This window comes from Staurois parvus, unplaced genomic scaffold (genome assembly GCF_062004578.1).
Source record: "Staurois parvus isolate SC_StPar_1 unplaced genomic scaffold, SC_StPar_1.0 ptg000013l, whole genome shotgun sequence".
Lineage (NCBI taxonomy): Eukaryota > Metazoa > Chordata > Amphibia > Anura > Ranidae > Staurois > Staurois parvus.
The window spans coordinates 16,165,334-16,190,342 of NW_028317809.1; the positions used below are offsets into that span (position 1 = coordinate 16,165,334).

The window sequence follows — 25,009 nt, forward strand, 5'->3', positions numbered from 1 at the left end:
ATGCCTCACACAGCTTCTGGGAACAGAAAAAACTGTAAGGACTATGAAAAGAAAAGAAAAGACCGCATTTTCTAGAGAACTGGGGGGCATGAGCAGCAGGGGTCCAGGAGGGTCCTACACTCTTGGTATTGTCAATTTCTGAAGCAGTGAAACTGTCTGTAAGTGAGCTTAAACAAATGAATCTGATAAAAGAAAGGTAGGCTTGGTTACTTCCTAGCACTTCTTGGTGGTCAAAATGAAATGTATGAGTTAGTGACAGGGTGTTTTTAAACTTTATTCAGATTTATACATTTAATGAAATGCAAAACTAATAGGTTGCTGTTTTTTCAGATTCTGAATGATGACATGCAAGCAGATTTCTATATAGCAACACCTGAAATTGTTTCAAAACTGCATCTTCTTAAAAACAAACTGAGGAAAAAATTTCCGAAGAGCAAGAGAGGTATGGAAATGAACAATCTTAGTAGTGTTAGAATCATGGTAGAGAGAGCGTGGCTACACGCAGCTTAACTTAGTAGTGAATGACAGCTACAAAAAAGAGATTTTGTAGTCCTTGTTAATTCCTTTTCTTTTGAGTGTGAATGGGACCAGGGTATGCTCAACTATTGTTCTCTTATCTAATAGACATGGCAAGCGAAAAGCATAAAATCTCCTGTATAAACGTGTGCAGCTCCTATTTTTCTTCAGTGTTATAGTTGCTGAACTAAGACACTAAAAAGCAGTAGTCAATATAATTATCCCCTTGGCGCCTGTGCCTCCTGGCCCTTTAAGGGTTTTAGAAGCCGGGAGGCGGGGCGGGGTTTATGGTCATGTGACCGCCGTGACACGCCATCATGGCGGTCACATGAGCGGGAAAGGTCCCAGTCCAAAGAGGAGATCGGGACCTTTCCGTGAGTACCGAACATGTGTGCTGGGAGCGAGCAGGGCGCGCGCTCTCAGCATATATGTTTTTTTTTTAATAGAACGCAAATGTGCGGCCGCACATTTGCGTTCGGCCGGCGCCAAGAGGTTAAGGATGAACTCCAGGTGTGGTATATTTTTACATTGTTCCAACTTGGAACAATGTACCTATGTATATGCCATACCTAGCCAATGTCCCTGCAAGCTGGAAATTACTGTAGTATTCTACTTGCTTCTGGGTCCCGTGCTGAGTGGCCAGCCAGATGCATTGTGAACACAGGAGGTCAGCATGGGCGGCATTCAGAGAAGGCTTTGCTTTTTTTTTTTTTAAATGAATGCAAACCGCTGTCTGATGGATGAGGTGGAGATTGTGATGCTGCTCTGCCTCTCCACCTTGTCCAATCAAAGAATGCTTTGCATTCCTTCAAGAATTGCAAAGCATTCTCTATATGGCACCTGTGCTGAGCGGCCAACCTCCTGTATTCACGATGCATTAGGCCAGCTGCTTAGCAGGGGACCTGGTCAAAGGAGCAGCGCTGTCTACTTCAGTGATTTCCAGTTTCCAGGGTCATCGGCCAGGTATGTTATATACATAGGTACATTGGTCCAAACCAGACTAATGTAACTATGTATAAAATATCCACACTTGGAATTTATCTTTAAGAAGCTTTCCAGATAGAAGTGCATCAACCAAAATGAATATTATGTGAGCACAACACTCCTTTTTCAGAGAACACTTAATATTATCAGATGCTTGTGACACTTTTCTGCCAAGTAGGCTGTCTCCTGAAATGAGATATTGATCTAATTGAGCTTTACAAAAATGCACCTGAGTCCCGATTATAGACCGTAAAGTTTTTTAAACACTCTTAACAAGCAGTAAATTAGCTTTAAAGCAAGTCATCACTTGCACTATTAAGTAATTCATCCGAATTATCACAAGGACAGTTTCCAGTCAGTTTCTATCAGATTAGCCTACATTCACACCTGAGCAGAGCATATTCCTGGTAATTTTTAGGGGGTTTTTTTTGCATTCTTAAAGTCTTAAAAGTTTTGTAAAATTATATTTGTATCAAGCTTCAGGCATTTGTTTTCTGAGCTGGGCAAGGGGAGGAGAGCAGTTCTAGAAGAAAAAAGTTCTTCAGGTGCGACGTGTGAAAATACATGTGTTGTGAGTTTACAGGTGATTCCGTTGATGTCTTCCAAAAACATGATTAAACTAGAAACTTTGAGCACAGAGCATTGAGCATACCAGTGACTGAGCATTGAACAGGCTTAATTACAAACACAATGATTCTGCATGGTGAGCATAGTGAGGCATAGGGAAACACTCTACAAAATGCTTAGGTGTGAATGAAAGGTTTAGAAACACCTGCTATGTGCTTACATTAGAAGGCTGACAGGCTACCCAGATTTTGTTGCAATAGAAAGTAATAGCAAAAGAGCTAAGATTTCTGTGGCTTTGTTATGAAATTTGAAGATTAATGTCTCCACAATGACTATAGCTACAGAGGTAAAGAATGGCTTGTTTTGCCATTCCAAATATGTGAATACTTTAGTGTGTATAGTCTGGGCATAGATTTACTGTGGATGGTCAAGTGGCTACTTTTGTGATTATACAGAGGATTTCTTGCTGATTAATGTATATAGTGATAAAACCTAGTCCTAGTATGCCCACATTTTTAAAAATTAAAGCAGTTTTAAAGGCATTTTATTTTTCTTAAAATAATAAACATATTATACTTACCTGCTCTGTGCCATAGCATTGCACACAGCTTCTCTTACCTGCTCTTCTGGGGCCATCTGCTGTTGCTGTCAGCTCTTTTTCTTGCACGTGCCCCCTCAACAAGCTGTGTGCTATGGAGGCGCAAGTGTGGACATGCTCCAGAGCCAGGCTGTGTGTCCATAGACACTCATCCCACTCCTTACTCACAGGATTTGATTAACAGTAGCCAATGATTCCTGCTGCTGCCTTTGTTTCCCGTGAAAGCACTGCTGCAGACGAGCACAGTGCTGGATCGAAAGATGAGTCAGGCAAGTGGTAAAGGAGGCTGGGAGGAGCTGATATTGGAAGGTTTTTTACCTTAATGCAGACAACGCAAGTAGGCAAAAACGGTATGCCTTTCAACCGCTTTCAGTGCTAGTTTTTCTATCTTGTGGAGGCCAATATTCTTTCCACTATATTATAATTTTGCTTATCAGGTAGTGTTTTGTCTTCGGGTAGAGTTTAAGAACATAGGAGACCATTTTACCTCGGGTGACAACACACAGAATTCAGGTAGCAGTTGCTGGAGGTAGCTGAAGGCCGACTACCTGAGGTAAGATTTGTCTTGGAATTTGTGGAGTGGGTGGAAAATAAATGGCCAAGGTGACCTTCAGGAAGATTAGTATGACGGCCAGAATGGGCATGGCTGTGAGCAATAGCTGAAGTAGATTTACAAGGCTGTGATTTGGTAATGTTGTCCCTAGAGGGCATAGCATGACAAAATGCTTTCTAAGAAATCGAAGCGTGAGAGCAGTGAAGATTCTCCTTAAAATGACCTAGAGAAATGATTCAGAATTGTCATGCCTTGTAGCTGAATGGAACAAAGACTAATATGAATAATGAAAAAGGCTGGTGAAATGAGAAAACAGTCCAGGGCAATCAATAATAAATTAACTGAATTTCAGTAATGGTTAACTAGTAATAGTTAAAGAAAAAAAAAAAGACAGTTGAATTGCAGCCAGAGGCTAACAATGCTAGCAGAAGATTAGCAAACAACTCGCCAGTGAGCTTTCTGCATCAGGATGCCAAAAGCTTGCTTATGTAAATTTAGCTGAGGCATAGGTGAGTTCTAAATGCAAATGATTGGCTGTGTCATATAAGTAAAGAACTTTTGAGGGTAACTTAACAGATTGTGTGTTGGTAATTAGGACCACTGGCAAGTTCAGGTGCAGGCCAAAGAGCAGTGCGGTGGCAATAGTCGTGTTGTGTCACCAAGACTGGAAATGACTGCAACATTGTACAAGCTTCTGGCACAAATACAGAACATCTGTGCAAGTCTTTCTAGTCCCACACCATGGACATAGCAAAGGGGCATTGTGGTTATGATGCTAAAGACAGAAATAAAGTAAGAATCACCAGACCAAAATTGGATAAAAGGGTCTGATAAAACTTGGATGAACTCAGAAAATAGTAAATTCACAGATCTATATCAGATCTATATTAGAACCAGATCAGACTGCTGGCTGAATGAAAAAAGAAACTAACTTTGGGTCACCAGCTTGAGTTTGGAGTTTCAGTTGAGCAAAATGAGCCTCAAAGCCAGCATCATTTGCTGTGGTTTTGTTTTCTGTTGAGCTCTGGGAATCCTTTGTATTAAATGTTTGTTTTTAAAGCAACAATTGCATACAGAAAAAAAAAGTTATATATCAGCCAGTTTAAAGCAAACTATCTTAATCATACAGAACAGGACAGCAAGTCACAGAACATGGGTTTTATGCCGCTACCTTCAGGTAATTGGACATTGCCAAAAGTTTTGCTGGGAATGCCACCAGTGCACCCTCATATAACCCCACCAACCCCTATGGAGAAGATTCTTAAACCATAGTTTTTTAATCTTTTTTGTCACTACTTCTGCTGACACTTTTATCAAGATCTAACTGCTTATTGCCTCAGGGCTCATCTACAGTTGCGTAATCCGTTGCTTTCAATGTTCATTTTGGGAACCATATCCGGATCCCACAGCAGTAAGGCTGGTCTGTAGTGTTTGTTTTGAGCACTGGATCCTGCATTCGCCACCTGTCATTTCTGCCGTCCATTTCCACCAAGAATGCAAGAAGCATACCTGCTGGTCTCCCAGTTGCCTGCAGTTCCAGAGACAAAGCCATAGAACATAGGTCAGCCCCTGAGTTATCGTGGCTTCTTTCCTGTACACGCTTAAAGCCTTTAATTCTACATTGCTTCATGAGCACTCCACAGGTGATTCTCTCACTTAGCAATGGCAGAGACAAGGCACAGAGGAGCTGAGAAAAAGGGCCTAATCGTAATCGTGCTTTAGACGGTAAAGTTTAGAAGGAAAATCAGCAAGGCGCTTGGGATGATAGCTGCTCTCCAAGAATAGTGCTGTGCTGTCCCCTAGTGACCCAAAAAACAAACTAACAACAAAGACCCTCCTGAGCATCAAATCCAATGTATAAATGAATAGATCTGTGAAACAAATAGTCAGTAGTTAATAAGAAAACTGGCTGAGCCACTAAATCCAAACGATATGTGAAACATATATCAAAAATAAAACACCATCAAGTAGCAATAAACACCTGGCCAACCTATAATCAACACCCGGCTGAGATGAGGAATATAGTGTAAAAAACAAGAACAGTATTACATTTGTGAAACGTATATCAGAAAATAGAACACAATCACAGTACCAGTAAACACCTGGCTGAGCTACAATAAACGCCTGGTTGAGCTGGAGCGCAAAGTATGAAAACTGACAAAAACAGTATTAAATAATTGTAAAACAGTCGCCTGGGTGAGCAGTCTTCCCAGCCTGGTGCAGGTCTACAATTTTGTTTCTGGAGTCCTTCAACAGCTCTTTGGTCTTCACCATAGTGGAGTTTGGAGTGTGACTGTTTGAGGTTGTGGACAGGTGTCTTTTATACTGATAACAAGTTCAAACAGGTGCCATTGATACAGGTAATGAGTGCAGGACAGAGGAGCCTCTTAAAGAAGAAGATACAGGTCTGTGAGAGCCAGAAATCTTGCTTGTTTGTAGGTGACCAAATACTTATTTTCCACCATAATTTGCAAATAAATAATTTCCAAATCAGCCAATGTGATTGTCTGGATTTTTTTTATCATTTTGTCTCTCATAGTTGAGGTCTACCTATGATGCCAATTACAGGGCTCTCTCATCTTTTTAAGTGGGAGAACTTGCACAATTAGTGTCTGACTAAATACTTTTTTGCCCCACTGTATACCTATTTTCAAAGAATTTGTTTTGCTTAGAATTCCATCCCAAGAGTTTGGAGGAAATATTCTACCGGTTTTATCCCTCTGCGATCAAGGACATATCCTGTTCTGTATAGTCCCTTGTCAAGCCACCACAAGAAGCAGTGAGGGGAGAGGTCTGGTGGGGAAGATACTTTTACTGCACAAAAAAAACAAGACTACTGCTACTACCTCCTCTCAGCACCCATGCATCCTTCTCTACAGCTGACCATCCATCAATATGGATCAAAATTAATACGGTTCAGCAGGGACCAGTCAAATCTTGATATGTCTTTGGCCATTCTTGCTCAACAGATGACGATCTAGCAAAACACACCAAGGTTTTTCACTCTACTGCCTGGTTGTGGTTAGAGCATGTAGGGTCTTCCTACAGCTGCATAATCTTCCTTCAGAAAAATTGAGTCCTGTTTGACCTCCCTTAAGGTGCCAAGAAGGGACTTCTTATTTCCACTTCTACCATTGCTAGGTGGCACAGGCAGCTAATTTCCAGAGCTTACGCCCTCAAGGAATGGTTTCCCCCTCCCCTATCAGGGGCCTTTAAGTATCAAATATCCAATTCATAGATTTACAAGGTCACCACCTGGTCTTTTTGTGCATACTTTCTCTAAGTATTACCTTGTGGAGCTTTCAGCCTTTGGGATGTCCCATGGTCTATGACTTCCTGTCCTGCATTGTACAGTTGAGATGGAATTTTGACTTAGCAGCAAATTACATATCTTGGAGTACAGTACAGGAAATAGGTACCTTCCCTCTGTTCTCTGTTTTTCCTAATTGCTTGCTACAAAACTGTAGTCCTATGGAGTGGGTGAGGTTACAGTATATGAGGATGCACTGGGGGCATTTCCAGCAACGCTTATGCCAATGTCCAGTCACTTGAAAGTAGCGGTATATAACTTTTAGTCTATGCTTCCTGTCTTTTAGTATACTTCAAGATATGGTATTTACTGGTAAGTCAAATTTACATTTAAAAAAATTGCTCAGAAATTTATGGTTGAATGAGGAGAATATAGACAGGGTCTTCCATGTTAGTAAAAACAAAAATTTTGAAGCTACAAATGCACGTGCTATACACAGCTTGATGATTTTATGGAAAACGCATGTCTTTTTAAAAAATTACTTAAATAAGACTCTAATATTAAAAAGTAAGAGAATATAAAAGTAAAACTTATTTGGATACTTTCAAAAGCAGCTGCATTCATTGGTACAGGAAATGCAACATTTACCTAGAACACCTATTGACATGAATCCTAACAGAAATGATAAAACTAATTTTAATGAGTTAATGGAGATATGGATTTGTATATTGAATTTTACGTCCTCTATTATCTGGGGAGGCTCACTATAATGGCAGAGATCTGGCCAGTAATGGAGTGCTAGTTTTAATGGCTGCTCAGGATTCCAGTGTGCTAGCAAGTTGGATTGCCAACCAGGACCATAAGGGCTTGTTTACACCATGGTTCAGAGATGTTGTTTTTTCTGCACGCATTCTGCAAGGGCACAACAAAATCAATTGTTCTCTATGTATCCTGTTCACATCACAACATTAGTATCACGTGCAGACATGTATAAAACTCATTGAAACGCGCATGAAAACTTGTAAACTGATATCTCTGCAAGTAAAATCTTCTCGTCAGTTTTCATCAGTTTTTCTGCACCATACATGCAGAACAAGGCCTACATTTTGAAGATATTACCCTGTTTGTTTTTCAGCTAGCTTAGGGTCCAGTAATAACAAAATAATTACAGGAAGCTGTACTGTTGACTAATCAATTGTTTATGAATTTGTGCTTGTTTACTGTTTGCCTGTTTTAGTTTGTTCATCATCTGTTTGTGCAATTTTTTAATGAAGCCAAAACCAGATACTTTTTGAGGCTGCATTGTCATCTGTTTTTGTTGTAGGTTCTGTGGGTATTGATATTCCCAGCATGATTAAGGTGTTTGAACACTGCTATGAATATATTGTGGAACGGGAGTGTATTATCCGGATCAAAATAGCAACAGTAAGTCCACAGAAATGTGTGCCTCTCAAATTTCACACTGCATGTTTCCTGAAGAATACCATCTCCATGTGATAGGCCAGCTGTTTCTTGCAGGATATTTTATTATTCCTAATATCTGATTAAAAATGCTTATGAATATTTATGGGAATATTACACTTAGCAGACCTGACATTTCCTTATAATAATCATAGCCTACTCTTACAACATGATATTCAAGCAATGCCTGAAACATATTGGTTTATCAAAATTACTTTAAACAATTAATTGAAGGTCTTAAAGTCCATTTCACATATTTATTTCTCATATTTATACGTATTTATGTACAGTGGTGGCATATTGCACACTTCTCTTCACAATATACATAAAATAATTTCCAATTCTTTTAGTCTGTTGCCTGTATCACTTACAGGCTCACCCACAAAAAGACATATCAAAATTAAGCTGATGCTCTGAAAGCAGACCTCTAAAGTTTTATATTTCTCCACTCTGCATCCAAAATCCCTCCAAATTCAAAGTCTCCAATAACCTGGTTTACAGAAAGCTTATGCTTAGGCATGTGCCCACTACATGACACAATCTCCCAAATGTGACATTTATGGGAACTTGCATTACGTGAAGTGACAGGTGTGTCTGAGCTTTGACTTTCTAAAATGGATGTATATGGAATTGGGGGTGGGGGTTTCATTAAGATATATATACCAGCAGCTTTCCTTTTCACTTTAAAAATGTGACAGCTGTGCTAAGTATGACTAAAGGTAAAACTTTTTTTTTAACTTTGGATAGAGTGGAGAGGGATTAGAATCCCTGTCAGTTTTATTGCTCTCTGTGCCAGCATTGTGTACAATTATCATTGAAAGTAAGTAAAACCCCAAAGTTTGGGTTTTTTCCAGAAAAGTAATAGAGGAGGATTTTCTTTCTCTTCCCATTTCCATCATCACATCCCTTTACCACACACCTGCTTTTATTTTAGCCAATGGTGCACATAAAAGCTTAGAGCGCCTGTTAGCCTACACTCCTCTGTGATCAAGCCCCGTTGGACGGCGTGAAACACGTCAGTGGGCATGGCCGGCGTGACGGCTGAGGCCATCCTCTACACACGGGACTGCATGGGAGGTGAGAGTGGTGTCTTTTCTTCTCCTTCCATGTAAGCGACTGGACTGACACTGGGGCACTGCTCCCCTATATCTGTCAGTGAGGTTATTCCTTTGACACTCAGCTTCTGAGTGGCGCCACAACGTCTCATGCTTCAGTCGTAAATTTGAGAGTCTCCATATTTACGTATACCTGAAGGCAGCCCATTCCTCCTTAAAGCGGATACCTGCTCCCACTTCTGGTGCGATCGCCTAAGGCGATCGGAAGCAGAAGTTGTCATCCCTCCCCCCCGTAATCTTCTGGGACACAAGACAGGTCCCAGAAAACTACGGGACTATTCACATAGCGCAGTGGGCACCCGGCTGTGAAGCCCACACTGAAGATGCCGCCACCTGAGAGAGAAGAAAACAAATTAGCACTGTCTAACAATTTACTTACCTTAGTGGCAGACTACCTGTAGAGTTTTTTTTTTAAATAAAATGTAGGTTTATAAATATAATTTGGTATTATGCTGGCCTATAATTGTCTATCAATGTATACTTTATTAATCTTACTGGAAATGCTTTACTGTGTTTGCATTGTTTATACCGTATATACTCGAGTATAAGCCGAGTTTTTCAGCACATTTTTTGTGCTGAAAAACGGCCCCCTCGGCTTATACTCGAGTCAACGTCTGCAGATGTCAGGGGGGGCGCGAGGCTCCGTCAAGGGGGGCGCGTACAGGGGTGGGCAGAGGGCTGCTGTCTCTTACCTGGCTCCCACGATGATCCATCCAGGAAGCGCTGCTCCTTCCGTCACTCCAGCCACTCCCTCACTCCTGCCGCTCGGCTCCGCCTCCTCACCGGTGATTGGCCGCCAGAACTGTAGCTCAGGAAAGGTACACAGGCGGCCAATCACGGGCGAGGAGGCGGAGCCGAGCGGACCCGCGAAAATCGAGTGAGGGAAAAGCCGGTAAGTGTGCAGTGCAGAGGTGCTGCTGCAACCACATATGCTGGCTGCAGCAGCACCATACTGCAACAGGGGTCAGCAAGTGTCATTGGTGTCAGTGGGAGGAATAGTGCCGCATCATTGGTGTCACTGATACTAATGATGGGGCATTATTCCTCCCACTGACACCAATGATGGGGCACTATTCCTCCCACTGATACTAATGATGGGGCATTATTCCTCCCACTGACACCAACGATGGGGCACTATTCCTCCCAGTGATACCAATGATGGGGGCACTATTCCTCCCACTGACACCAATGATGGGGCACTATTCCTCCCACTGATACCAATGATGGGGCACTATTCCTCCCACTGACACCAATGATGGGGCACTATTCCTCCCACTGACACCAATGATGGGGCACTATTCCTCCCACTGATACCAATGATGGGGTACTATTCCTCCCACTAACACCAATGATGGGGCACTATTCCTCCCACTGATACTAATGATGGGGCTTATACTCGAGTCAATAGTTTTTCCCAGTTTTTTGTGGTAAAATTAGGTACCTCGGCTTATATTCGGGTCGGCTTATACTCGAGTATATACGGTAATCTTTATTGTGCTGTCTGTGTTTTTTTGACTTGGGAACTTTTTTGCCATTGCATTGGCTGCCTTATATTGATAAATCTGCTCTGTCTTGCTTGCTGTGTATCTTCTTTTACCTACTCCCCTGAGGCAGCAAAAAGAAAGGAGTCACCTTGTGACAACATGGAGTGGAGATTAGTCTGCATCTTTGTGTTTGGCATATTGGTGTGGTTGATTGTGGGACTCTACTTCATGGTTTATGTTGCTACTTGTTACTTTGCCTGCTGCACGTCCAGAACGCACAACACTGAGATTCTGGACTCCTTACGGCATTCTGGCAATGTTATCAGTAATAGTGAAGTGAAGTGCAGCATAAAAGTTAAAATCCTAGTTTTATACCTCAACATATCCATTTTAAAGGTAGGACATTTATGTGAATACATTTTAATCATATTGATGGAGATGACCAATTAAATGTCATGTATAAGCTAACATATTCTCAACCCTTTGTCTTCTGTCTGATATAATATGCATATGTCAGCCCTGAAATACTTACCTGACAATGTCTGGGGATCGTGGTAGTGGTACTGCCGTGCAGCGTGGTATATTGGCTCTCGCTCCTGTCATTCACAACCAGTGAGCTAATGAGAAGAGAGGGGGTAGGGCCAAGATGCAGCTCTGTGTGTGAATTGACACACAGAGCAGCTGCTCGGGAGCGAGTCTGCTTGGGTGTCCCCATAGCAAACTGCTTGGTCTGGGGCAGTTGGAAGGAGGAAGCGACCAGGAGCACTGGTGGGGGACCCAAGAAGAGGAGGATCGGGGCTGCACAGAGCAGGTAAGTCTAACATGTTTGTTATTTTTTTTTAATTAATTTTCTTTAATATCAATTTAATACCTTTTGACCTAGTTTGCTTTCTTTTTTCCTAACAAAAAATAGGTACATCATTTTGACAGATATCCCATTACACATTTGCACACACAGCAAAGCATGAAATGCTGATATTGTGTGATGAGTGCTGACTTTTTATTCCTCGTTTAGACCTACCCAGTAAATACATGAGGGCACGTAAAAATGCCATGACAGGGAAAATACCCCCCAAATTGCTCCTTTTTAGAAAGCTGCTGATATTGAGGGTGTTAAAACATGGTGCTTGGTAAAAGTGCATTAGATACAACAGATACAGGTCATACACAGAGGGAGTAGATAGTGAAGGGGTTATATACATATATCCAAGATGGCGACGGAGCAACATGCCATCAGAGAGCTCCGTCGCCCCACTGCCTAATCCGCTGCCATCCGGGCGGCAACGGACACTACGAGGGCCCCGACACACCTGCGGCCCCTAGTGAAGCATCCGGGAGGGGTCCCGAGCAGTTTTGGCCCCCTCCGAAATCGCGGCCTACTACAACCGGCAAAGCCGCGGCTTCGATTAATTCGCGGGCCGACTTGCGACACCGCCGCCGAATCGCCGCCGCTCCGTCCCTCGGCTCCTGCCCTCTGACACACAGCGGGGTGGTCCTCCCCAGGCGGCCCCTGACCCTCTCCACCGTCTCCAGGGCCACAGCAGCCTGGCGCAAGGTGACAACAACCACCCCACCAAAGATCAGCCTAGCAAGGACCACCAAGCTGACAGCAGCCCAGGACCACCCCAGGATACCTGCACGGCAGCACCACCAGAACGGGTAAGCTGCCACCACCGATCCCCACCGATCTGCCAGCCTCCGCAGGGCCCTCCTCACTAGCCCTGTGTCCATCCCTGACCACCAGGAACCAGCTCAGGCCCACTGATCGCTGCTCCGCTGCCCAGCCCATACATCGGTTCTGGGCCCACCCCTGGACACCCTGCACCCAGCTACCGGGCACCCAGCTACCACCCCTGGACACCCAGCTACCGGGCACCCAGCTACCACCACTGGACACCCAGCACCCAGCTACCGGACACCCAGCTACCGGGCACCCAGCTACCACCTCTGGACACCCAACACCCAGACCACCCAGCGAATCGAGACGTCGCCCAGCGAATCACCCGGACCACCCAGCGAATCTCCAGTCACCGAGCCGCCAGCATCACCAGATGCCGTGCCTATCAACACCCCCAGACATCGCACCCTACGACCCCTCCACTCGCCGATCCACCGGACCCACTGAAGACCCCTCGGACGCCAGCATACTGCACCCACAGATTGCAGCCAGCCAGCTGCTGCCCTTTACTCCCACTCTCCCCCTACAGAAGGACTCTAGTGGACTCCTCCACGGTGATACAGACTCTCCACATCACCTCGCCCTGACCCGTATCCCTTCACCTCCCCTGACCCGAACAGCACTGCACTCACCCCAGCATGCCACCTGCACTTCTCCTCCTCGTTTTCCTCTCCTCCATCCCAAAAATCGCCTCCCTGAACCCTGGCCCCTCACCACCTCACCCCCCCTCCAGGGACCCCCCTGCTCTCTCGGTTGCACTTCTGAAAGCCCGTTCGGTCTGCAACAAACTAACTGCCATCCATGACCTCTTTATCTCCCGCTCCCTCAACCTCCTAGCCATCACCGAAACCTGGGTACAGGCCACTGACTCTACCTCCCCTGCGACACTCTCCCATGGAGGTCTCGTCTGGTCCCATTCACCAAGACTGAGCGGTCACAAAGGTGGTGGTGTCAGCCTGCTCCTATCACCGCTGAGCACCTTCCAGGTCCTCCCTAACCACCCCCTCCCTAACCTTCTCCTCCTTCGAGGCTCACTGCATCCGGCTCTTCTCACCCACCCCCCTAAGGATCGCAGTGATCTACAGGCCCCCCGGATCCATAGCCCGTTTCCTGGATGACTTCGCCGCCTGGCTTCCCTTCTTCCTCTCCTCTGAGCTACCGACCATCATCCTCGGGGACTTCAACATCCCCATCAACGACAACACCCCAGCTACCTCCCAACTCCTCCACCTAACCTCCTCCTTCGCGCTCACACAATACACTCAATCCTCCACCCACATCAATGGGAACACCTTGGACCTCGTCTTCTCCCACCTCTGTACCCTTAACCACTTCACTAACACCCCCTTCCCTCTCTCCGACCACCACCTCCTCACGTTCTCCATCTCCCCTTCCCCTAACTCCCCCCCCCCCCCCCCCAGTGCGCCCAACCATCACCAGCCGCAACCTGCACCCGGCCCCCCTCCACTCGGCTGCTGACCGCTTACACGACAGCATCCTTCCACTGTCATGTCCTGACCTAGCCACCACCGCGTACAACAACTCACTATCAGCTACCCTAGACTCTCTGGCACCCCTAACCACACGCAACATCAAACCCAGACCGCTCCAACCATGGCAGAACGACCATACTAAATGCCTCAAACGTCGCAGTCGTGCGCTGGAGAGACTATGGCGCAAAACCAAGTCCCCTCTTTTGTTCTCCCTCTACAAATCTGCCTTCCTCACCTACACCACCTCCCTCCACGCCGCCAAGCAGGCCTACTTCGTTAACCTGATCAACACCCTCTCCACCTGCCCTCGCCGACTCTTCTCCACCTTCAACTCCCTGCTCCCCCCCCCCCTCCTCCACTCAGTACCTCACTTACCGCCCACGAGATTGCCACTCATCTCCACAACAAGATTGACGCAATCCGCAAGGACATAGTCAACTTGCAATCTACCTCCCCATCTAGCCTCCCCCCTTCCATCACCCCCTCATCTCTCCCCTCCTCTGACCTCGCAACGGCACTGCCCCCCACCACACCCAAGGCCCTGCCTACCGTAAGCCCCCATCACTGCACTCCTTCAGCCCTACTACCACTGAGGAAGTCACCAGAGTCTTCTCAGAAGCCCGCCTCACTACCTGCCCCCTGGACCCTATCCCCTCTCAACTCCTCCGGTCACCCCCCTCTCCCTCATCCGCTCCCTTACCCACATTTTCAATCTCTCCCTCTCTACTGGCGTCTTCCCCTCCCCCCTAAAACATGCGCACATCACCCCCATACTCAAAAAGCCCTCCCTGGACCCCACTGACCTCAACAACCTCAGACCAATTTCCCTGCTGCCACTCACTTCCAAGCTCCTTGAGCGCTTGGTCTACGATCGTCTAAGCGCCCACCTAACTGACAGCAACCTCCTTGACCCACTACAGTCCGGCTTCCGTCCCCTACACTCCACCGAAACTGCCCTCCTCAAAATCACCAACGATCTACTAACCGCCAAAGCCAAAGGCGACTACTCTGTCCTCCTTCTCCTAGACCTCTCCGCGGCCTTTGACACAGTCGACCACCCCCTCCTCCTTAATAAACTACTCTCCCTTGGCATCAGAGACACCGCTCTCTCTTGGTTCTCGTCCTATCTATCCCAACGCTCCTTCAGCGTTTCCTACAACGGTGCCACCTCCCCTTCCCTCCCCCTCTCTGTTGGGGTCCCCCAGGGCTCTGTCCTTGGACCCCTTCTCTTCTCCATCTACACCTCCTCCCTTGGCAAACTCATACACTCCCACGGCTTCAATTACCATCTCTACGCTGATGATACTCAAATCTACCTATCCACCCCTCACCTCACCTCACCCCCACATTCTCCGCCCGCATCACTCACCTCCTAAACGACATCTCTGACTGGATGTCGCTCCATTTCCTCAAGCTCAACCTCTCCAAAACCGAGCTTCTCGTCTTTCCCCCTTCCCGCGCCTCCCCCCCATCCTTTCCATCACTACCAACAACACCACCATCAATCCCGCCCAGCAAGCCAAGGTCCTTGGCGTCATTCTGGACTCAAACCTTTCCTTTCAACCTCATGTCAAATCACTTACAAACACATGCAGGCTCCACCTCCGGAACATCGCAAAGATACGCTCCTTTCCTTACCCCAGACACCACTAAACTACTCGTACACTCCCTGATTATCTCACGCCTTGACTACTGCAACTCCCTCCTCACCGTCCTACCCCAGTGCAAACTCTCCCCGCTTCAGACCATCCTGAACTCAGCGGCCAGACTCATCCATCTCACCAGCCGCTCCACCTCTGCCACCCCCCTCTGCCACCCCCCTCCACTGGCTCCCCATTGCCCAACGCATTAAATTCAAACTGCTCACTCTGACCTATAAGGCCATTCACAACACTGCCCCTAACTACCTCACCGACCTGATTCGCAGGTACCACCCTACCCGTACCCTTCGCTCTTCACAGGACCTCCTTCTATCTTGCTCCCTGGTCTCCTCCTCCCACGCACGACTGCAAGACTTCTCCAGGTCCTCCCCCATCCTCTGGAACTCACTACCCCAATCCATCAGACTGTCACCTTCCCTCACCTTCAGGCGCTCCCTGAAAACCCACCTCTTCAGGGAAGCCTACCCCACCCTCACCTAACAGCCGCTGCCCTTCCTTCCTCCTACCACTCCATCCCCCACAGCCATTTCCTCCTGTACCTCTACCCCCTCCCTCCTAGATTGTAAGCTCGAAAGAGTAGGGCCCTCTTACCCCTTGTGTGCTGTTTGTTGTTACTGTACTGTTTCATGTATTGTCCCCCCCTCTGTTGTACAGCGCTGAGCAAACCCTTTGGCGCTATATAAACTCAATAAAATAAATAAATAAGGGGTTAATGCTCTGGGCACATACAGTAGGAGGATTAGGATTAATGTGTAGATGTGTGAAGGGTTAATATACAGGTCACAAAGAACCTTTATTTAATATACAGGTCACTAAGCTAGCTGGAGTTTAGATGTACAGGAGAGAAGCGGTAGTGAAAGGATTTAAAGCAGTATTAAGCCCAAATGCAAATGTTTATTATATTGCAGTTAATCAATTCTTGGATGTGATGGATGCATTTTTGGTTAGGGTTTCTTTCAGTTAGAGGTGAATAAAACCTGATCATTTTACCACTGACAGGTGCCTACAATGGTCAGATTTTGTTAAGTTGTGTAAAACCTTTATCCCTCAAAAATGAGAAACTGTTTGCAGTACTACATATAAAGTGTTAGCTGGAGTTTAGTCAATTCCATCTAAATCTGCCAGCCTAAGACTACCCTCTCCCCAGAATGACAATACTGCTGTCCAAAGGTGTCTGCTTTACTATTTTGTCCAGAATGCAGACACCCTAAAACAGAAAGTGTTACTGACCAGATCACCAGGTGAAATAAAGGAAAAAAAGAAAAAAAAAAAACTGTAACCATTAAATTTAAGGATTGGTAATCTGCAATACAAGGATAAATTCACCTTTTAACAAAAACTAATAAATGCCCAGGTAAAAAAAAATGTGCATTTTATTTTTTGTTTCTGGAGCCTCTAAATGCACCAGTGATCAGCAGATCGCTGGTGCCGTGCGTGTCTTCTGCAGACCTGTCAGTACATCTGTGTGCCCGTACATCTCGTACGGGCAGGCAGATACAAGACTGAATGAACTACCACGGCATTCCACAGCGCTGTGGTAGTTCATTGAGAACTACAAGCCGACAACCGAAAAGACTGTTGGAACTTATGTTCTCATTCACAGAGTACTGTGAATGAGTGGCGTGGGCGGAGCCTCGAACAGCTGCATTTTTTTTACAGATTGTGACAGCTAGTGGGGAGGGGAAGATCCCCCACTAGCCATCACAACAGGGATTGAGGCGGGTGCAGGGGCCAGTGTTACACCGTTAATATAGTTATGAAAGGTGAACTTATCCTGTACGTTTTTGTTTATGGGTTTAATACTGCTTTAATTTATGACTATGAGCTGTTTAAAGCTACACATAGAGTTAACATAAATGAAAAAATGTTTAGCAATAAATATCTAAAATAATGACCTATCTGTAACAATTTGATTATGGATCTGAATTACTACAGTTCTTGAGAATATGGCTTCAGTCAGCAATTGCAGAACAATGAATCTCCACCTTATCTTTCAGTTGGATTTGCCTCTTGAACACATAATCGCTAACATGAGTACCCTAATAAAGGATGTTTGTCAATACAGGCCACTGAACTATGGTGAGTAGAATGAAATCCCCATATTATTGTGTTCATAATATTATACACAGCTAACATTTTTTTTTCTAACCACAGTTTTCTTTATATCTCGCCAACAAATTATGGAGCACTTAAAAGATCAATTACATGCATTCATACTTAAATGTAAGGTTCATAAAAAATATATACAAGATATTGAATGTTTTGTGGCAGTTGTGCCATTTAAAATATTCAATGAAGAGGAAATCCAGCATCTCAACAGGCTTTTTTCTACTATTAGTCAGCCAGTTTGTATTAACACCTAGAACTGGTTTAGTCCACTATAGGGACCTTTTTCAAACCCTTATATAGCATGTCTGTAGTGCTCCAGATGAACAGAGACAAGGAGAAAAAGGGATAAAAAGCCACAAGAGACATCCTTCTAAGAGTAGTATTTAGTTGTAAAGATGTGAAAAGTATGGGAAAAAGTATATTAAGCATATACTTATATTCATAAGGTTGCTGGATACCAGTCCTAGAGTCAGCACCTTTGAAGTAAATGACTGTCTCAGCACAAAGTATGGCTGGTCAAACTTCGTGTTTGTCAGGGCTTTCTGGAAATTCTTGCACTGCACTAGGTTGCAGTCAGATCCTGTGAACAATGGTAAAAAAGGATGAGGCTAATTTGACTTTTCAGGAAGATTGGCATTTGTTGATCCTAAAAACAGGTTAAAACACCATCAATGCATTTCGTGGCTCTTTAGCGAGTGGCCACTTTGTAAGGAATAGTTGTACAGTACACTGGATAAAATAAACAAAAAAAAAGGACGAAAACCTTTTTAAAGTGAATCCAAAAGGTGGAAAATATGTACAATAAAAAATATGTAACTAAACAGAGAGGCACTTTAGTTATAGTAATTGTAGGTAAAATGTATAAAAATCAAAATTAGGAATTGTAATGTATGTACTAGACTAAGATGGCATAGAAGGTTTGCTAAGGTATAAAGAGTTAAAGTCTAGTGGATCTCACACACATGCAAATATACAAAAACCTCGAAAAATACTTGTCATGTTGATGGAGTAAGCATACACTGTAGGATGTGTGGCTGTGCTGGGACAAATACACTATATTGTCAAAAGTATTGGGACGCTGCCTTTACACGCACGTGAACTTTAATGGTATCCCAGTCTTAGTCTGCAGGGTTCAATATTAAGTTGGCCCACCCTTTGCAGCTATAACAGTTTCAACTCTTCTGGGAAGGCTGTCCACAAGGTGTGTCTATGGAGATGTTTGACCATTCTTCCAGAAGCACATTTGTGAGGTCAGGCACTGATGTCGGTTGAGAAGGCCTGGCTTGCAGTCTCCGCTCTAATTCATCCCAAAGGTGTCCTGGGGTCAGGTGCTGGCCATTCAAGTTGTGGACCTTGTTTTGTGCACTGGTGTACAGCCATGTTGGAAGGAAATTTCACGGATGGACTTATTGCACAGGTGGCAACCTATCACAGTACCACACTTGAATTCACTGAGCTCCTGAGAGCGACCTATCCTTTCACAAATGTCTGAATAAGCAGTCTGCATGCCTAGGTGCTTGATTTTATACACCTGTGGCCAAAGAGGTGATTGAAACATCTGAATCCAATGATTTGGAGGGGTGTCTGAAAACCTTTGGCAATATAGTGTATATTGCATATTGCCTGCATCAAACAATATTTCAAAGCTCTATATTAGTGAAGATCCCTTAAGCTGGCCATACATTATACAGTTTTCTGTACAATTTCCTTCAGATTTACCTTCAATTATGTAGCGCAAGAGCCTGTCTAACTGGATACAGTTGAAAGTGTTGTTTAGGTTTGACCTCATATTATATGGTTTTTGGTAAATCTAAAGGAAAACTGTACATGAAAATTGTATAATGTATGGCCAGCCTTACAGTACAGGCAGTCCCTGGGTTACAAACAAGATAGGGTCTGTAGGCTTGCTCTTTAGTTGAATTTGTATGTTGTAACAGGTACATTTTTTAAAGGATAAGCTCACCTTTGGGAACATGTTACATGTTCCACACATTTTTAGGGTGGAACATGTAACATGTTCCCATTGCTGCAGCCACGTCTGTCCCCCCCCCGACAGATAGTACTATCTATCAGATTTGAAAACAGCTCCGCCCACATGGCCGCATCACTCATTCATAGACTTCTGTGAATGAGTGCCTACAAGTCCTGGCAGCCTTAGTGGCTCTGGGCTTGTAGTTTTCAGTGAACTACCATCGCACTCTGGAGCACTGTGGTAGTTCATTGAAGCTTCCTGTCAGAATAACTGCTTTCTTGTACATCCCGTACGGCAAGCAGATATACTGACAGGTCTGCAGGAGACCTGCATGGCATCAGCGATCTGCTGATTGCTGGTGCAATGTTTTCCAGACTCCTGCAGACAAAAATAATAAATGCATATTTTTTTTACCTGTGTATTTATTATTTTTGTCAAAAAAGGTAAACTTATCCTTTAAGTGTAGCTCCAGCCATTACAATTATTTTAAATTTTTCTTTGGATCGCATAGGGACGGGTTAACACCCCTGTAAATGTTTGTTTTGCTGCCTATATCCCTGTTCAGAAGATTTCACCTCACTTCCTGTCCCTGTGGCAATTGGATTTTGTAAATTTTGGGTTGTTGTGGAAATAAGGATTGGTGAAAAACCTTTAGCGCAGACACATTTTTCCCATGATAACTCTTACAGGAGTGAATTTCCCTTCCTAGGGGTAGATTTCCTCTCACTTCTTGTTTCTCCCTCTGTTTGTAACTCGGGGACTACCAGTACCCTCTGTGGCAGCAGTGAGTGGATGCTTGATTGTTTTTTCCCCTCGGTAATGAGCATCTATAGTGGATATAAAAAGTCTACACACCGCTGTTAAAATGTCGGGTTTCTGTGATGTAAAAAATGAGACAAAGATAAATAATTTCAGAACTTTTTCCACCTGTAATGTAACCTATAAACTTTACAACTCAGTTGAACAACAAACTGAAATCTTTTAGGTGGAGGGAAGTAAAAATATAAAACTAAAATAATATGGTTGCATAAGTGTGCACACCCTTAAACTAATACTATGTTAAAGCACCTTTTGATTTGATTCCAGCCCTAAGTCTTTTTGGGTATGAGTCTATCAGCATTGCACATCTTAATTTGGCAATATTTGCCCACTCTTCCTTGCAAAAACACTCCAAATCTGTCAGATTGTGAGGGCATCTCCTGTGCACAGCCCTCTTCAGATCACCCCACAGAATTTCGATCGGATTCGGGTCTGGGCTCTGGCTGGGCCATTCCAAAACTTTAATCTTCTTCTGGTGAAGCCATCCCTTTGTTGATTTGGATGTATGCTTTGGGTCGTTGCCATGCTGAAAAATGAAGTTCCTGTTCATGTTCAGCTTTCTGGCAGAAGCCTGAAGTTTTTGTGCCAATATTGACTGGTATTTGGAACTGTTCATAATTCCCTCTACCTTGATTAAGGCCCCAGTTCCATCTGAAGAAAAACAGCCCCAAACCCAATGATGCTGTCACCACTATGCTTCACTGTGGGTATGGTGTTCTTTTGGTGATGTGCAGTGTTGTTTTTGTGCCAAACATATCTTTTGAAATGATGGCCAAAAAGTTCAACCTTGGTTTCATCAGACCATGACAGTTTTTCCCACATGCTTTTGGGAGACTTTAGATTTGTTTTTGCAAAATGTATCCGGGCTTAGATGTTTTACTACCCCATAGCCCAGACGTATGAAAAATACGGGAGACTGTTGTCACATGTACCACGCAGCCAGTACTTGCCAGATATTCCTGCTGCTCCTTTAATGTTACTGTAGGCCTCTTGGCAGCCTCCCAGACCAGTTTTCCTCCCGTCTTTTCATCACTTTTGGAGGGATTTCCAGTTATTGGTAATTATATAGGATAACCCACCCGCGTTACCTGCTTGTGTTATTATAAGGGGAGCTGCTATTACCTGACTATATGCCTAGATAGAACAAAATAAAATAAAATAAAATTGGTTGCAGTTATTGGTAATGCCACTGTTGCGCCATATTTACTCTACTTGATGATGACTGTCTTCACTGTGTTCCATGGTATATCTAATGCTTTGGAAATTCTTTTGTATCCTCCTGACTGATACATTTTAACAGTGAGATCCCTCTGATGCTTCAGAAGCTCTCTGCGGACCATGGCTTTTGCTGTAGGATGCGACTAAGAAAATGTCAGGAAAGACCTACTAGAACAGCTGAACTTTATTTGGGGTTAATCAGAGGCACTTTAAAGGATGGCAGGTGTGTACACTTATGCGACCACATTATTTTAGTTTTTTGTTTAACACCCCCCCCCCCCAAAATATTTCAGTTTGTTTTTCAATTGCGTTGTACAGTTTCTAGCTCACTTTAAAGGTGGAAAAAGTTCTGAAATGGATTATCTTTGTCTCATTTTTTTACATCACAGAAACCTGACATTTTAACAGGGGTGTGAGGACTTTTATATCCACTGTAGATCATGCAAGACAGCAGTTTGCATATATGCACATACATGGCCTTTGTAAGAATTGTATGCCAACTGTGAACCTCCTCTAGGAGGTGTCTAAGAATGATACAGAAAGAAAGCAAACTGAGAATATAACATGGAACCAGTGACAGTCCAGCCTAGTCTTTGCCTCTGCATGCATTCACTTGAAGTCTTTTCCTGTGAGACTCAACAGCTGCCATTGCTTTTTTTCAGTCATAGTCTGTGATCAACCTTTCCCACCAGTTTTATAATGCTTGAAGTTACCTATTACTGTACATATGATAGTATTTTCCACATTGCAGTGGTAGGATAAGGAGAGTATCTGAGAAACAGCTCATGGTGGGAGACCTGTAGGTAGATGTGCCAGTGTGGCACTGTTAGTGTATGATATGCAAGAGGGTTTAGCTGACTTGTTCATGCAGATACAACTTAAAAAGAATAATTAAAGGCTACTTTGGTGGTGTAGTTAGACTACAAGGCTAAGCAAAAAACCCCCAAAAAACAGCATACCAATAGCTCATTTCCATGAATCCTGCAAAGCTACATCTTTCAGTTTATGTGTGGAGCATTGATTTGGAGGTGTACTGGTTTTAATGATTACAGAATTATTCTGTTTCTGCTTTATAGCTGTTCTGCTATGCATTACTGCCTGCATTAGCCCAAAAGTAACTGACCACCAATTCTGCTTGCATTTCCAGGTCCTTTTGTGGAAAATGCTATTTTGGCGAGTGCTACGAGTGAATCGCTGTACATAGATTTCCAGAAATTCCTTCCACAAGAACCAGTTAATAATGAAGAAAATCCGACTGATGATTTGTAAAGAGGGCTTGTCCTGCATCTTGATTTGAAGGGGGTCAGGACATGCATCAACTTATTCCAGACACCATTTACACCGCCTGTTTGCTTTGGCTCCATGCGGATCAGAGTAAAACCTCTGCAGGTGGACACATGACATTCATGTGGACCTTAATATTTTGTAATAAACTTATTTACTGTTTATCAAATGTTAGCAGTCTAATACTTTATTTGTGTAATTAAATGCATTGGAAAGCTGCAGCAGAAAGTCTGGACTGTGTATAATTAAAGTGATCCAAAAGTGAAATTAAGATCCCATGTCACCCTGCCCACCTGTCTGCAAAAAATAAATAAAATACTTTCACTTGATGCAAAAAAACTACTACTACACTTGAATTGCTCAAGGTCCAAGGTTGGTAATGTGGACAACTGCAGAGGCATTTGATCACATGATCTCAATTGAAAGGATCCTTTGATTAAACTTTGCAACTGTTCTTCAGTAAAGATCATGTAATCAAAACTATTGTATTTGGTCATGGGACTCGCTTCTCTCGTATCCACTTTCTGCAGCCACATTATTTCCTGCTTTCTTCTGTTTAGTATGATCTTAAAGGATACGTTCACCTTTTGTAACATATTATATGTTACACCCATATTCACGGTGTACCATGCTACAATTGCACCAGTCCCCGCATCCCAGAGCCTGCGCCCCCCCCCCATCCCCCACTGAGTCCCTGTTTGACAGCGAGCAGGGGATCTTCTCCCCCCACTCACTGCCCCTATCTAAAGAAAACATAGCTGTGCCCTGCCCGGCCACGTCATCCATTCAAAGTGTTCTGTGAGTTGGAAAACTACAAGTTCCGACTGCCTTTGAGGCTGTCGGCTTGTAGTTCTCAATGAACTACCATGGTGCTGTTGAGCACTGTGGTAGTTCATTCTCCCTTTCTGTTAGAGTGTATCTGCCTGCCCAAACAAGGTATGAGCAGACACATGCACTGACAAGTCTGCAGGAGACCTACGTGGCATCCGTGATCTGCTGATAAAATGCTTTACAGATTACAAGTTAAAAAATAAATAATTAAGTGCACATTTATCTGCAAAAAGATGTGCATTTATTATTTTATTATTTTTTTTTTTTTTAAAGGTGAACTTATCCTTCAAACACTTGCCCTCCTGAGGATTTACCCCCCTTCCTGACCAGGCCATTTTTTGCGTTACAGTGCTGCGTTACTTTAACTGACAATTGTGTGGTCGTGCAACGTTGCACTCAAATTACATTTACGTCCTTTTTTTCCCCCACAAATTGAGCTCTTTTGGTGGTATTTGATCACCTGTGTGGTTTTTATTTTTTGCACTATAAAAAAAAATTTTTAATAAAACATTATTTTTGACTTTTTGCTATAAACATGTCCAGTTAAAAAAATAAATTTATGCCAAAATGTATTCTGCTACATGTCTTTGCTACAAAAAATCCCAATACATGTAAATTCATTGGTTTACGTGAAAGTTATAGCGTTTACAAATGGCGTTATATATACGGGGATTTTTTTATTTTTACTAGTAATGGCAGCGATCAATGACTTATAGCAGGACAGCGGCGGACATTCTAACACTGGGGGGAACTGACTTGGTGTTACTTACATCCCCAGTGTCACCAATACAGTGATCAGTGCTAACAAAAAAGGACACTGTACTAATGGCACTGAGTAGGAAGGGGTTAACGTGAATGGCGATCAAAGGGTTACCTGTGTGCTTGGGAGTGTTATACTAGGGGGCCGTGTCAGTGTGCTTCACTGTAATCACACTGCTTTGGATGGCTGTGCTGTGCACAGCCATCCAATGCAGTGTGCCCGAGCTGACAGGGAGGAGAACGGTTAGTAAACACAGCAGTTCTCCTCCCCGTCGGAGATCCTCCGAAATCACCGGGTGCCAGCGAGTAATCACCAGCCGGGGCCCAGTGATTGACAGCCGTAGAGGAGTTTTTTAGCTGTAAAAATGCTCTAACATGGTAAAATGCCGCAAACGCAGGAAAACGCCGCTAAACGCTAATGCAAAAACGCAAAAAAATGCTGAAAAACACTTTACACAGCTAACGTTACCAGCGTTATCAAAATGTCCAGTGTGCATGGAGCCTAAAACAAAAATAGAAAATGTTTCATTGTCCTAATTTACTTGTGAGTTTACTTGTTTAGGCCCCTTGCACACGAGCATCATAATTTACTGATGTTCACGCAGGAACTTGTGACACCCGCATGCAAGGGACCGCGATACTGGCAATGAATAGAAT

At 44.0% G+C, this 25,009-nt stretch overlaps 1 protein-coding gene across 1 annotated transcript in view; it reads left to right on the forward strand.

Moving 5' to 3' along the window:
- The window catches only part of MRPL1 (mitochondrial ribosomal protein L1), a 43,127-nt gene extending 20,196 nt beyond the window's left edge, over positions 1–22,931 (forward strand). Inside the window, exons 6-9 of the mRNA XM_089676201.1 lie at positions 331–442; positions 7,793–7,893; positions 17,358–17,439; positions 22,626–22,931. Of these exons, the coding sequence (XP_089532327.1) occupies positions 331–442; positions 7,793–7,893; positions 17,358–17,439; positions 22,626–22,747 (417 nt within the window). The 3' untranslated portion in view covers positions 22,748–22,931. The remainder of the gene's footprint in view (positions 1–330; positions 443–7,792; positions 7,894–17,357; positions 17,440–22,625) is intronic.
- The last annotated feature ends 2,078 nt before the right edge of the window (positions 22,932–25,009 follow it).